The sequence below is a fragment of the Aythya ferina genome (assembly GCF_964211825.1).
Source record: "Aythya ferina genome assembly, chromosome: 22".
Taxonomy (NCBI): Eukaryota; Metazoa; Chordata; class Aves; order Anseriformes; family Anatidae; genus Aythya; species Aythya ferina.
Genome location: NC_140320.1, coordinates 6,815,953 through 6,831,016, shown reverse-complemented (window position 1 = coordinate 6,831,016; position 15,064 = coordinate 6,815,953). Strand labels below are relative to the sequence as shown.

Below are 15,064 nucleotides of genomic sequence, written 5' to 3'. Positions count from 1 at the left end.
CACCCTGCCTGCGTGGGTCCTGTGCGTTCCAACAAGGGGTCGATGACTTACAAATATTTGACTGGAAGAGGTTGATGGTTTTTCTTCCGAATGCTGAGCTGAACACGATGAGAGAGAAGCAAGCTTTGCCTGTAATAAAACGATCAAGCCCCACACTTGATTTCCTGGTGGAAGTGATGGGGAGCCCCCCGAGGAGCGGGAGCAGGAGAGCAGCACAAAGCTGCACGGGGCAGGCTGGGGAAGGAGCAAGGCTCTGCAGGTTGTATTGCCAGAGCCTTTTGGGGTCCTATTTAGGGTCCATCCCCTATTGCCTGAGGGGATGCTCAGGACAGGTACGAAGGCAGGAGTGCTGATGCCGTGATTCCAGTTGGAGCTGTTAATGGTGTGTAAGCAACAGGAAATAACGTGAAAGGGGAAAACTGCCCCATTGCTGGAATATCACACGTGGAAGGGAGCACTGCCTGCTTTGCAGAAACACCGGCTCACCTCCCCGAAGATGCCCAGACACTTCTTAGACACACACAGGGTTTGTCAGCCCGCCTTGCCTGCCGTGCTGCTGTTGTGCTCCGCGATGCCCAGAGTTGGGATGCCTTCCCCCTGCCCGTCCTGCCGCAGGAGAATCTCAACTGCTGCAGATTCAGCCGTGAAGCTGTGTATTGCAGGCTTGTTTTAAGACCCCCGAATGGATCTGTAGATTGGCTTTATTTGTTTGCTTTTTGTTTTCTTGCAGTTTCTGCGAGTATGAAAGGGGCTTTGTCCTCCGCAGGGCCCTGCGTTTCGCGTGCACAAGGAGAGGCATTGAGCAAATTCCAGGCTGCGGCTTTGCTTCCACGTGCCCCTGCTGCATTTACCTGTATTTAGTGCCTGTCTCTGACTCAGTGTTTACTCTGCAGTATTTAAACATTCCCTAGAAATTAAATCTTTTAAGAACATTATTCTTCACACCGAGTGCTTGTGGAAGCCCAGTTGTGCAATGCCCACGCTCGTGTAGTGGCTGCTGCCTCACTCCCTCGGAGCGGGATTTACAGCGGCGAGGCAGCAGCTCCAGCGAGCGGTTCCGGCTCCGCAGCCTGCTTTCAAAATAGCAGTGTCTCCCTGCTCTAAAAATACTCGCTTGGCCCTTCTTTTAGCTTCCCGAGGTTGGGTGTCGTGCTGGTTATTTGCCATGCCAGGGAGGGTGGCGGCGCTGGGGGCCGAAGTCCCTCGCTGCTGCGGGCCTCTCGCGCTTCTCCAGCCGGAGCTGCTGGCTTGCTGGGACGGAGCGAGGTGTGCGATAAGTCCACGACATTCAAGACCAAAAAAAATTTGGTCTTTTCTACTTCAAGAGCAAATATCAACACAGGTCGTCGAGGAAGCTGGGCCTGTGGCAGCACCATGCCAGGGAGATGCTTCCCTCTGCCGCCTGGCACCGGCAGGGAGGAGTCCCCTGAGCTTCCACAGCCTCCTCTCGCTGCTGGGGGCTGCAGCCTGGCTGCCCCCCTGCACAGACCTTTCTGTGCCCTGCTTCCCCAGGAGGCCATTGCCGTGCCAGGTTTTGGCTTTGAAGTATGTTTTCAGCTCCTCGGCGCCTTATCTGTGGGTTTAAGCCACTTGTAGTGATAAGGGAATCAGATACTATTGTTGGAAATCGCTTCTCTGGGCCGTAACTCAGCTCCAGACCAAGTGGAAGGTAACTCTATAAAGGTGGTCTGTGCAGCTGTGGCTGTGAAAGGAGCTTTTGTCAAGCTCGCTGGTTAAACAAACTGAACTTTTCAGCTAATCTCCGTGTTCCCACCAAAAAATGTCCTTGAAACTTCCAGGGCAGAGGCAAGGTCCCGAAAGCTCTGAGAAGCAGGCGCTGTCTTCGGGCATCACCAGAGCTGGCAGGGGAAATAACCCCAAAGGTTTGGGAGAGCAAGCTGTGGGTTTGTCCCCTGCTGGAGCCACTGCCCTGGCAGCACAGGGTGAACCGAGGCAGCCCTGGGTGCTCCCTGCTGCCCGAGGGGCTGCGGGACGGGCAGGCTGCAGGCACGGCACCAGTCACAGCCAGGCAGGTGCTGGCTCCCCGTGAGGGCGAGGAAGGGGCTGTCGGGTGCCTGCGTTTATTTTTCTTGGTCGTCGAGGGTTAACGTCTTGAAGGCTGCATTCCTTAGTTTCACTTTTGGCTTCTCTTCCTAAAAATTTCCACTTCGTTTCATAACAGTTGCGGAGTGAGGGGTGGTGATGCCGCGGAACCTTTGCTCGCCGCGCTTGGAAACGTGCTGTGTGAGCGGCTGGGGTGCAGCGGGTCGGCCACCACTGTTTTCAGGCCCGGGGGAGCCTGGAACAGATCCTGTTTACCAATAATTTCAGCACTCCCTGAACCGAGGGATTTGTAATTAAATTGAGGAGCAGAGATAGTAAATAGAGGCAGTGGTTTTGAGAAGAAAATCGCTTTCTACTGTTTCCTTGTGGAAGTTACAAACCTTGATATCTGCAGGATAAAACCATGCCCCACGGGTTGATCGCTTCTTCCAGTGCCCAGCCAAGCAGCCAGGTTTTGCGGGCACGCAGTGAGCTGCTGTTAGCCCTCCAGGGTCACCCATCCTGATTGCCTCTAACCACACTGCCTGCACCTCGTGGCTAGGAGAGGGCTGCTCCCAGAACGGGCACTGATATGGGAAGGAGAAGCTGCATGGATTGAAGCAGATCCTGACTGGGCTGGCTGAGAGCAGGCTGATCCCGAGGGCGGGCACAGAGCCTCGCAGGGCAGTGGGATTTCATTAGACACGTGCACTGCCCGCAGCACTTCAAACACCGTCCTGGGCCTGGGCTCTCCAGATGCACGGGGTAGATGGCAGGTGTGGTGCTCAGCCGTAAGACAGTGCAGTTCACAAGACACCTTGTGACAGGGCCACTGCTTATTTGTTCCCATAGAAACTGCCATCTGATCACGGCTGCTGCTGCAAGTGCAGCCTCTAAAAATTTCTGAATGCATCACCCAGACCCGGCGTGTGCTTTGCTGCGCCCTGCGCTTTCCCATCCAAGCCTCGGTCCCCTCCTGCTCCAGGAGCACGTGTACACCTGATGCCTTTAATCACAAAGAAACGCAATGATATCACCTTTAGTGGGACGTTGGGTGTGCTGGATGAGGGAGAGGTGTTGATTTGCACACAGCATCTCTCACCCAGCCTGCAGAGCCCCGTACCTGGGTACGGAGGAGCCCGGCGGGGTTTGGAGCCGGGCTCTGGGTCGCGGGCGCGCTGCTGCGTGGCGCCCGGTGCCTCTCCAATATTTACCTGCCGAGGGTCAGGTGCAGAGCCGTGGCTTGCTGATAGCTGACGGCTGCAGTGTGGTTGTGCATCGGGCCAGGCTGTTCTCAGGGCTGGTGCTGCAGGGTTTCTGCTTGCTCAGCAGCCTTTGTTTGTGTTGCCTGGGACAAGCTGGCAGCTGCTCGGACCAGCGGCTCGCCCTGGCCCTGGCGCGGTGTCCGTGTGAGAAGTGAGCTGCAGGGTGCCTCGGCACAGAGCACACGGCGGGTTACAGGGAGCAGAGCTAGCTGGGACCTCGTGAGAGGTGCCCAGAAGTCATTTTGCACAAGTTGTTCCTGGCTGGCAGTCGTGAAGATGGAGCGTCGTGTTGTAATTCCCTTTTCTGCCAGCACACGTTGTAGCCTTAGCTGTTGCTCTTGGTTTGTTCTGAAATCCCAGGTAGATTCACTTTGCTATTTAAAAAAAAAAAAAGACCTAACATGGCTTGGGGAAACCCCCGAGCACGATGTCTGAGCCCAGAATGCCACGTTCCCAAAGGCATCGGGACTGAACCACTGTCCGGCCTCCTGTGCCACCTCGCCTGCCTCTTTAGGATTTCTCTGGTAGCTTTGTGATCCCAGCGTGACGCCCCGTGCTCCTGCAGCTCAGCCAGCTGGGAGCTATTACCCTGTGAGTATCGGTGCCCGTGGTGCAGCTCCGGGGTACCACACGGTGTGGCAGTGCCCGGGCACCTCCCCGGAGGTGTGCACGGCCGTCGGGCTGCGGCGGGGCCGAGGCTGAGGGATGGTGGTTCTGCGGAGTGACAGATTCCTCGGGAGGCTGTTGCTGTTTGCAGAAGGGAAGCCAAGACATCAGCGCTTAATATCTTCCAGCAGTCCTCCGCCTTAACCCTTACGGAGCCTGAGGAAGCGAACTGAGAGCCTGCGTGATGCCCTGCTGCGCGCCCCAGTACGGTGCTGGTTGTTTGCCCTGGCTGCAGCTCGTGGCACGCAGGGAGCAGAGCCCCTGGTGTTGCACGGGGACCTGGTGGTGTGTGCACGTTGCCCTTGGCAGGGACAAGCAGCCAGCTACTCGCTGGGTGTTGGAGACTCGTGGCTGCACAGCGGGGCTCCCTGCTTGGTGTGCGATCCCCTCCGAGCTGGGCTGGGGCTGTCCTCTCGCTGGAGATCTGTGGAGCTGAGCGGGGAGCTTGGCGTTATATGTGCTGCTGAAAAGCATCCAAACCCAAATCTGCATCATGGTTCTTAACGTTGCACTCCACGCACACCATCCAAGAGCTCTTTACTTCTGAGCTTTTGCTTTCCAATAACCCAATTCACCTGCATTCAGCTCCGAGGCTCATTTTCAGCCTTTTACCTGAAATTTGCCATTTTGCCTTCTCATTTGTGCCTTTAGGTCGTCACCGAGTCAGAGCAAAATGGTGACCCAGGGTAATTCTCAGTAACTTTTAAAACCTGCTTGCTCCAACACCCTCTCGGTCCCTAAAATCCTGGAGGTGGAGGCTCCCCGTGGATGTTTGGGGCAGCTCTTTCCCAAAAAGCAGGGCAGGTGGCCGCGTCCTGCTCCGCGAGCAGCAGGCACAGCTCGGTGACGCAGCAGGCGGAGCGGTGGCCGGTGCCGTACGGCGTGCTTGATGCGGAGCCTGCTGTGACAGATTTCTTCCTGCATGCGACTACATTTCCAAAACTGTGCTGCTAAGCAACTCGGAGAGCCTAGCGGTGCTCTAACGTAGCGTCAGCGAGTAACAGGCCTCTGGTTTCCTCCAGCTCTGCTGGCTGCAGGCAAGAAACACGGTGATTACGGGGATCTTGCAAGCAGGTCTTGACCCTGGCTGCTGGAAGGGGCTGGTCCAGAAGCAAAAGTTCATGGCTTTAGTCCTAGGTGATGCGGCACGCTGCTGCCTACGGGTTTTGTTTTCCTGTTCCTTCACTGGGATTTTTAGGGAGATTCTGAGGCAGGGGCAAATGAAGGCAAGGAGGCTGTGCCAGCACGCGCTGCGAGCCGGTGCTTGGCCTGAGCACGGTGCCAGGCCGGCTCCTTCGGGGGGAATTCCTGCGAGTCCCGGGGTGCCAGCTCCTAGCAGCGAGCTCCTTTGGATGTTCTCAGAAAGGTGCTGTACAGCCTGCCGGGGGTGCGGGTGGCACTGCTCGGATGCTGTAAATGAGCTCACCGGAGCCTCCTCCCTCCCCTCTGCTGCCTTGGCCAACGGCACAGCTCTGGGAGGCCTGGAGGAGCCCTCCGAGGCCAGCACCAATGCGCCGGGTCTCACCTGGAGCAGTTTTGGAACAGACCTGGCTGGTGCCCAGCTGTAGTGCAGCACCCACGCTTCGTCAGGGTGTTTCAGGGTGTGAAATAAGGGGAATATCATGTACGTTTGAGGTCGCTAAAACCTTTGTTCGATACAAATGGCAGAATTAGGAGCCCTTCAGTCACAAACAGTCCTCAGAGCAGCTCCGGGTGGCTGCGGTGCTGAAGGACGCTGCCGGTCCTGCTGTGGCTGCGTGCTGGGGCTGAGCTCTGCTTGTGAAAGGCGTTTCAACTTTCTCCCCGGCGCTGGCTTTTCCTCCGATTCCTGCCCGCTCTGTCTCCAGGCAACCTGGCCTCCCGCAGGATCCGTGTCCCCGTGACGTCCTTGCTGCTCTCCCCCTCAGATGCTCAGCTTTTTCCGTCGCTGCTGAGGTGCAGAGCTGAGCGCATGCAGGCTGCTTTTTGTTTCCCCTCCTACGTGCAGAGCGATGTGCACTTCTCTACATGTGTGGGAAACGCAGCAGATAAAGACAAGAACATCCTGTGTTGTCATCTGATTTTTCCCAGGCCTTTCCCAGACCTCCTTCTCTCCGAGCTGCCTGGGTACACGGGGGGAGAAGGAAGGGTAAGGAACCAGCCTGAAATGGGGCCCCGGAGTCAGGGATAACCTGTCGGGAAGGTGGGCACGGCCTTCCTGTTCCTGTCTGCGTGTCACAGTGAGAGGATCTGAGCCTTGCCCACGGACTCGGGCGTGCTTGCTTGACCAGGATCTGCCTTTGCACCCTGCGTCCGACAGGTTAACCGGTTGAAATCAGTTGGAGCATACCTCCATCAGGTTCTGCGCTGGCTTAACCAAGCTCAGGCAAAAACTGGTTCTAATTAACAAGTGCAGGCTGCGCACGAAGTGCCAAGATTGCTTTTAATTTGCGTGGAAGCCGCAGAGGTGGCTCTGCAGACTGTCAGGGCTGAGCCCTGGCGCTGTGCGTGGCTCAGGGCCCCTTCCCCTCTCCTGCAAGCCCATCACCTGCCTGGCTGCGTTCTGCACTGTGACCTTCACTTAGCTCTTACCTGAGCCCTGGTTCCTCGTGCCTAAGCTTTAATGCTGGTTCTTGGGTATTCTGCCTTCCTAGAGCAGCGAGGCAGCAGAGCTAAGCCCTGGACGCAGGCGTTTTGAGTTTTCCAGGCCCGCCACCTGCGGCTGGACGCGTGGACGTGCCCACGTGTAGTAATACCGGCCTTGGGTGTGGGCTGGCGGTGGTGGGCGGAGGGTTTGTTTTCTTCCTCAGCTCGGAGAAAAAAGAAATTTCCCGTACCAGCTCTAATTCCTGGCTTTGCCTGGGCGAAGTTCTGCCTGCCATCTGTTAAGCACCAGAGCAGCTCCAAGGGCTTCCGAGCCAAACACAGATCGCTGGCACAGGCGCCAGGTGAGCCTTGGAGCTGGGGATTTTCCTCTCCTGTACCAAAGAGTGCCAACCAAGCGTGGCCCTCTCCTGCAGCTGAGGAAGAGAGGGCAGTGGTGTTTGGGGACAGGACACCGAGCATCTGCCCAGGACTTGGAGGGGGGAAAAAATCTGGAAAGATTGCTGTTACGGGCTGCAGGGCTTGAATCTGCAGCACTTGGGGTTTGCAGAACATCTGCGTGTGCTGGGACGGGTCGTTCTTCTTACTGGTGTCCCCAGTTCTGTCCCCAGTTCCCGGACTGAGCTGTCGGCGTGAATGTTGGTTTTGTGCTGGGCATTGGCATCCCGGCCCTGCTCCCCCGGGACACGGAGAGATCGCAGCAGAGCGCGGCGTTCACACAAGCAGGGCATTAAGGGCGCAGCAGACCTGGGGGCTTTGGGCACGGTGGCTTTTTGCAGAACACCGTCGGTGTTTTCTTCACCTTGCGCAGCCAAGTGGCAGCATTGATGCTGACGAGGGATGTGGACAAGGTGATAGCTTCCTTCCTGAGCAAATGCAACTTCTCGGTGCACATTTCGGTCCACAGCTTCCTGCTTTCAGTTGCCAGTGTTTGTGTTTATGCCACCTCCAAAAGCCACCGGTTTTGCTGCAAAATGGCCTCGTTTTATCTGCAGCATCGCCACGAGGTTGGTTCTGCTGGGTGCTAACTGCGAGCTGTGGGCGCCTCTTGCCTCTGAGCCTGTCAAGAGAAACTTCTGGTGCTTTGGTCACAAGCATGATAGGGTCAAGCTGCATAGACTGGCAGTTAGACGTGCATCTTTCTTTTTTTTTTGGATGCTTTCTTATGACTAAAATGCCCCAAATGACCTATTTGCATATCCAGAGATCGCTTCGAGTGACCCCGTAGAAGCAGACTTGTGCTGACAGCCTGCTCCTCACCTGGACGTCACCTGCGGTAGCCCGGAGTTCTTCTGTTGGATACAGCTTTGCATCCACGTGCTGGTGAAGGGTTTTTACAGGCAGCCAGCATGCCTTTTGCTCTGTGTGTGTGCCTGCTGCCTTACCGGGTCTGCAGAGCTCCTCGGAGGCCAGCAGTGCCCTGGGGAGGTGCTGTGGGCTGGCACCAGGAGTTGGGCATCACAGCAAGAGCCGTGCCCTGGGCTGCCTGCCCTGCTGAGCCTGCTGCTGTCCCGCAGCACCCAGGCTTTTCTTGCACCTCCCGTGAGCCCGTTTGGTAGCCCACAGCCCCAGCTCGGTGGCAGCTTTGCCTGCTGTGCGCTGTGCCACGAAGGGCCGGCTGTGAGAGAGGAACCAAGCCACGTGGGCGGTGCACGTTCCCCAGCACATCTAGGGAACGTCTGAGGGCTTTCCAGGAGGAATTTGGAACAGGACTCCTCTGAACAATTCTAGGAAATGTTTTTCCTAAAAAAAAAAAAAAAAAAAAAAAAAAAAAGCTTTATATTTTTTTTTTCAGCGCAGTCAATTTGTCAGTGCCATCTGTTGGCTCGTTACCCAGAGGTGATCAATTGCTGACTTATGGGAACAATTAGCAGCATAAATATTCTTTTATAACTGTTACTGGTTAGATTGATCACAAGGTCACCGTATGCAATGAGCGCGTGGTTTTTCCTGAGTTTTAACTTAGGCCAGCATAGAAACAACTGAACTGAGCTAGAAGAGGTGGTTTCTCTCTGGAACAGTCCCCGATGCAGGCAAGGTGAGTTAGGTCCAGCTGCAGCCTCGACCTTTTTCCTTTGGTCACCACACTGAAGAACAAGGAAATGTCCTCTTCTTTCAGGGCTTCCTTCCAGTGCACACAGACCACTATTTCCTATCAGTTTTCCCTCTTACACTCTCCAGTAAGTTGTGTTCGCTCCCAGTAGGTGCTCCACGCAGCACTGGGCCTCTTCAATTGCGTTTCTGTCGTACTCTGACTGCAGCAGAGGACTCGTGCCACCTGGGGAGGTGCTGCCGTGGGCTCGCAGCCTGCCCCAGCTCTTCCTCCTGCTGGCTGTGTGCTGGGGCACCCCGCCTGGCCTGCCGCTGCTGCTGTGTCCTCCAACGCCAGCCCGAATTTATCTTCCCTGCTGGCAGGACAGGATTGATTCAAGGAAGTGTGTATGAACATTAGCCACACTTTGCTAATAAACAGGATGTCTGTATGAATGTGCGTTCCTCCGAGCAGGCATTATTTCCTGTGCCAGGACTTGGGCATCTGTTCAGACGCTGACACTCGCTGTGCCCTGCTCGCTCCCCGCGCACCAGGCGCGTGCCGTTGGCCTGGGCTGTGTCAGAGGAGCAGCAGCAGGCTCCTGGGCTGCCCTGGGCTCTCGGCGTGATGAAGTCACCCAGAACAGGGCCCAAGTTTGGAGTCTTGTGTTTCACTTTTCGTCTTCCCAACTTCTCAAGTCTGTTTAAGGTTAACTTTTTGCTGGGGTACAGAGAACAACAGGAGCCTGGAGCAGAAGAGGTTGCTGGAGCTCACGGGGGACACCCAGGAGTGAACGTCTGTGAGTGTTTTGGGGTGCAGTGAAGCAGCTTGCAGTTTGGGATTGAGATGCAGTTTCTGTCCCTCCTGAGTTCCCGTGGGAAGCAGGGAGCCGTGCAGGTGATGTTGGTGATACCGACGTGTGCTTCGGGGCTCCCAGAGCTCCAGCGCCTCTCCTGTTCTGAGCTGCCCGCCGTCGTGTCCCTGCTGATTGAAACTCCCACGGCTTTTCACCAGGCTTTTACCTGGCACGCACACACCTAGCACAGCTCGGGAATCCAAAAAATACCGAGCAGTGTCCAGCACGAGTGCACCAGGAAAGGAGAAGGCTGGGAACGGGCTGGCCAGGCCGAGCCTTCAGGCTCCGACGGGCGAGACCTCCCCGCGGGCTTGCAGTCACCTCGAAGCATTCACCTCCTTTTTACAAACTGCTGTCGTTAGGAACTTAACTTTTCTTCAAACTACGAGCGTAAGTTTTAATTGGATCCAAGAAGAAAAAAAAAATGAAATGTTTAGAAATGGAGGGAACATTCTGTTAATTGGTAGCAGCATGTATGCTCCAGACTTGGCGTAGGTCCTGCTGCCTGTAAGCTTCATTAACTTTTGATAAAAGAATAGTTAATTTTTTCAGGCTGTTTTTTTATAGTTCTTCATTGTCTAAGAAATTAGATTATGGTTTTCTTTCACTTTTAATTGCAGCCTAACTTGTACTTTCTTTAATGATGTTTAGTCTTGCTCTCTCCCCTCTCTACTCCACGTGGTGCTTGCCGGGGTGAGGCAGTGCACTCGGGGTTGTTTCTGGGTGCTCCGTGAGAGCACAAAAACCTTCACGTGCTGCCAGCCGGGATCCCACTGGCCTCCCCTGCAAGGAGAGCTCTTCCTTGTAGGGTGCGTTCAGACGGGGTTTGTTTTCCCAGCAGCAGGAAAGCCCTCGCTCAGAGCAGGATTCACTGCGGCTGTGTCCCCACAGCCGGGTTTTCACGAAGCCAGGCTGGCTGGAGCGAGCGGAGCGCCGAAGGCAGGCTTCTCGTGGTGAAATCCTGAATCATCTTTCAAGGGAGCGGGAACACGAGCCAGCTGGGAGACGCAGAAATGGAGAAACCGACTCGGTCTGTTTTGGAAAGCCTTGAAGCCACTCCTTCCCCCTGGAAAAAAGGCGCTCCAGAACCTCTGCAACAAACCCACGGGAGCTGCTCCGGTGAGCCCCCAGCACTGAAACTCCCCGCGCTCTGCCTGCCGCGGGGCGCTCCGAGGGGATTTCCTACTTCCACCCTCGTGAGGAAGCTCTGAATTTCCTGAAATCGGAGCGCGAGGTGGTTTCCCCAGGCTCCTTCAGGAGACTTTTACCTTTTACATTCTCTCCGTCGCTGGAGGCACCTGAACTGAAGGAGCTCATCTCCAAGGACCTCCTCCAGAACCGCCAGCGCTCTCCTTACGGCTCCTGAGGCTGGATTTGGGTTTGCTCGAGGGCCACCCATTTGATCCCGAAGTCGGAGCCTTTGTCAGGGGGCATCTTCGGGCTGGTGCCTGTGTTCCTGTGCCATGGACTCGGGCGTTTTGTGCCTCGTGGGGGTGGAGGCTGAAGACAGCACCCACACCGGGTGCCACGCGTGGCAGGCTGCTGTGCAGGATGGCAGCACGCATCTCTGCGCCCTGCGTTTCTGGGGAGAAAAGCAGAGAAATTCGGTTCTTTTGCTTTGCCTGGACTCACTGACAGCGTTACGTTCCGTCGAATGCTCCGCATTCCTTGAGCCTGGCCAGAAGTGTCAACTCGAGTCACACAACGAGGCTGGGGAATGAGATTCCCTTCGAGCAAATACGCAGCGGGGAAATGAGTAAGGAACTTGGGAGCGCTCCGGACCTGAGGATTTTCAGCTAAATATTTGTGCCTGAGAATGACTCACGTCTCTGGGCAGACATCTTGGCTTCGCTCTTTGAGGAAGCTCTCACTTTTGTTTCTTTTCACATTACTGCTTTAAGCTTTACGAAAGCCCGCTCGGACGGGGGAAGTGCTCGGTGAGGAGCGTGCAGCGAGTGCTTTCCGAGCCCTGCGACTCCCTGCAGCTTTCCAGCCGTGGCGTGAGCCTTGTCCTTGAACGCCGCCTCGGCAGGGCTGTGCCGTGGGGGCCGGCTTCGCCGTCTCACCTTGGGTCTTGGCTCTCGCCCTGCTCCTTCCAGCTCCTCCTAATGCCAGAGCTGGCCGCCGTACAGCTTCTGTCCGAGCACACTCCGTGACTTTGAGGCCGAATTATTCCCCAGCTCCGAGCGTTTCAAGGGGAAGAAACGGCCGCCTGCACCTAGCGCCTCTCCGGGATCCTGCTGCCTTCTGCTTGCGTGCAGGGCAGTTACCCTCCTGGCAAAAAAAAAAATGTTATAAAACATTTAATTTTCACGTGATTCAGGTTTTTCAGGACCTTTAAGGGAACGGATTTCCCCCTCCCTGCAGTGCCCTGCCTCTCTGAGCACCCTTTGGCTTTGCTCTTGGGCTTTGTGGCAGAGAAACATCCCAGGCTCTGCTGGCTGCCTGCAGGGCTGACACCAGCTGGCCCGAGGATGTGCGTGGGGCTCCTTCACCCAGCCCCTGCCATCATCCCAGGGCTGCAGGGCCTTGGTGCTGCGCTCCTGGGCCCCCGAGCTCATCCCTTGGTGCCTGGGCTTTCCCCTGCCACCAGCGCCCGCGGTGCTGCCGAAGGGCAGGGCTGTTCCTGGGGCTCTGGGCAGGCTCCAGGCGCGTGTGGTGCTGCTCCTGCAGGCTGGCCCGGTGTCACAGCCTGTGAGTGTGTCAGTGCCTGCAGACGGGGACGTTCCTGCTGCTGGAATCAAGGCTGGAAGCTCCTGGATCTCCTCTCCGTCCCTGCGCAGGGAGCAGCAGCGCGCGCTGCACCGCCCGTCGGGCACCGGCTGGGGTTTGGCAGCCTCCCCTCCTTCCCAGCACTGAGCACGTGCTCCAGGCACACCTCGTGCACGGCGTGCCCCTGGCCCAAGCCCTGGTCCCCATCCCCAGCCGCCGTCTGTGTGTGTTGGAGCCATTAGAGCCAGGCCTCTCTGCAGCCGGGCTCTGAGCTCGGGGCTGTGCCTCGGCAGCGTTCCTCCCCGCAGCGCTGCTTTGCATGCCCTTCCCCAGGCCTTTGCATGATCCTGCAGCCTTCCTTGACAGGAGCTGTGTAAGTCACTTCGGGAAAGCAAGCAGGGGAAGGTGGAGGAGCGGCTCTTCTCCCAGGTGAAGCCCGGCCTCCCAACGAGGAAGCTTGCTGCTGGCTGCTAACGCAGCCCACGGAGCTGGAGCGAGGCCGGCGTGCCACGGCTCCCGTCTTGCACTGACGTCGGCTGGTGGGGAGGAAGGGATTTCATCCAAGGCTGACACGTGCTTTGAGAAGCAGCAGTGCAAATGTTTGCTGAGAGCAGCCTGCCCGCGGCGGCCCAGGCTCTGCGGCACCAGTTGGCTCCCAGGGCTTCCCCTGCCGCTGGGAGCAGCCTCCTGCCGGGGATGTCCCACGGGCTGGAGCTGCCTCTCCTCGCCCCTCCGCCAGGCCTCCTGGAAGAGATTCCTCTGCTCTTGGGCGACCCCTCACTTATTTCTAGGGCCCCGGGGTGCCCGTGAGCAGCGGGGAGCCTCCAGCCGAGGCGAGGGAGGAATTGGCCGGGGCTGGGACGTCCGGGAGAGCAGCCGACTGGAAGCACTTAGGCTTGTTTAACTGATCTCAGCGTAGTGTTAGAGAGCACTTCTGCTTTAACATTGTGCAAATAAATAGGATTGCTCGATGCCTGCCGTGCTGCTGTTTCTCAGCCCTGTCACAGCGAGGCACGGCGTGGCTGGTGCCAGAGGCTGCGCTCTGCTGCCTCTGCCCCTTCCCAGCCTTCGGTGCCTCCCGTCCCCACCTCCACAGCTTTGGGCAGATTCCTTCTGCCCTTTGCTCGAGGGGCTCCTGGGGTTGCGAGGTCTGGTTCCCAGTTCCACTTGCCTCCAAACCTCAGCCCCTGGAAGCTGTTCCTGCGCTGTGAGGCTTGCTGGCAAGCTCCCAGCTGCTCCGTGCCCCTTCCCCATGCCGAGGAATTGCAGCTCTCAGGCTGCTGGGGCACAGCTTCAGTGGTAAGTTAACATGGCTGTGGCAAGGCTGAGCTGACACGATCGAGGAGACTCGAATAAACTGAACAAATGCTTGGACTTGCTTGCAATATATCCACGAGTTTAGAAATAATTTGCTTTTCAGCACGGCATTGGGTGCCTCTGAGCAGGCTGTGCTGCGGTAATGGGCAACAGCTTAAATGTCCCGCAGCCTGCTGCAGCACTGCTGCCTTAATGAGGTGCCCACTGCAGAGAAAACACGCTGACAATTAGGAAACAAAGCTTCTTCCTGCCCAATTTATGGCAGGCTGTCTGGACTGGGTAGGCTGCTCGGAGATCCCAGGCTCTCTGGGGCACAGACTACATGCCCTGGTCAGAGCTTAGCACAGGCGGCTCTTACATGCACTATTTGTTTTTAAAAATGCTTTTCTAAATAAGTGACTGGGTAAATAACCTGGTTCTCTTTTTCCTTTCTGCTAGGTTGCTATCAAGATAATTGATAAGACGCAGCTGGATGAAGAGAATCTGAAGAAGATCTTCAGAGAGGTTCAGATCATGAAGATGCTTTGCCACCCACATATCATCAGGTTATATCAGGTAGGAGCTTTCTGGTGGCTTTTCCATCCCTGCGCCCTGCAGCTGTGCTCCATGCAGCACTGTTCTGTAGAACTGCCCCTCCAGCCCTCAAGTCCTTTGTTTTCAAGGTCTCAAAGTGCTTCGATTAGAGGGGGGCAGGCAAAAAGCGTGGCTAATCCTTCTCTCTTTTGGGAGATCACACTTCCGCTGTGGGCTGGCCCCCTGCCATTTGTTTATGGCTATTGTGTGCTTTCCAGTTTCCCAGTTGAAACCGGATGTGGGCTCCCCTGCTCGATTTAAGGGAGAGAGGGAGTCCATCCGCCTGCCCGACCGAAAGCGTGCTGCTCCCTTGCCCTCACTCCCTGCACAGCTGCCCTCTGGTTCTGAGGACTTGCTGGGCTGTTCTGGGCTCTCCTGGAAGGTGATCAACAGCAATGGTGCCGCTGCTGTTGTTGATTTTTTTGAAGTTGTTTGCAGACTTTTCACTTGTTTGGCGCTTTCACTCTGCAAACAACATCCGCAGAATCCACGCATGGTGCTCCTTACGCACGTTTTTGGTGGTGCCCCTCTGATTGCGTGGGCAAATAGAGCAGCAAGGAAGCTGCAACAAGCCAGAGGCGAGCAGAGTGATGGGGGCAAAGAAATAGAGGAGACCAACACCTTGGTGAAACGCTAAATGCTGCTTTGGAAGCTGCTGATGAAAGATTCCCTCCCTGAACCTTCCTGATTCAAGGGCTCACACAGTGACTGACAACCAACGGGTGATCGAGAGCTCTACCAGTTTCCCTCTGTTTACAATCCCATTTCTGGAAGCTGTGGGACAAAGGCTCCTTCCCAGGGCCCTGCCTAGTGCCTGCAGGACTGCCACCCCGCTCAACGCAGCAACACAGCTGCCAGAGGGCTCGCAGGCACGGAGCTGGAATGTGAAAACTGGAAATTCAGGGGGAAAGATGCTGGGGTTATTTCCTTCTGCAATGTGATCCTGACGTGTGCATGTGAAGGGAGAAGTTAAATAACCCACAATAGAAGCTGCCATTTCCTAGAATCAGCTCTTGT

At 56.5% G+C, this 15,064-nt stretch overlaps 1 protein-coding gene across 4 annotated transcripts in view; it reads left to right on the top strand.

The window, feature by feature from the left end:
• The window catches only part of SIK3 (SIK family kinase 3), a 68,044-nt gene that overhangs the window by 16,184 nt on the left and 36,796 nt on the right, over nucleotides 1-15,064 (top strand). For all 4 annotated transcript variants that reach the window (XM_084495945.1, XM_084495943.1, XM_084495944.1 and 1 more), the window contains exon 2: nucleotides 13,913-14,029. In XM_084495945.1, coding sequence (XP_084352071.1) covers nucleotides 13,913-14,029 — 117 coding nt within the window. The remainder of the gene's footprint in view (nucleotides 1-13,912; nucleotides 14,030-15,064) is intronic.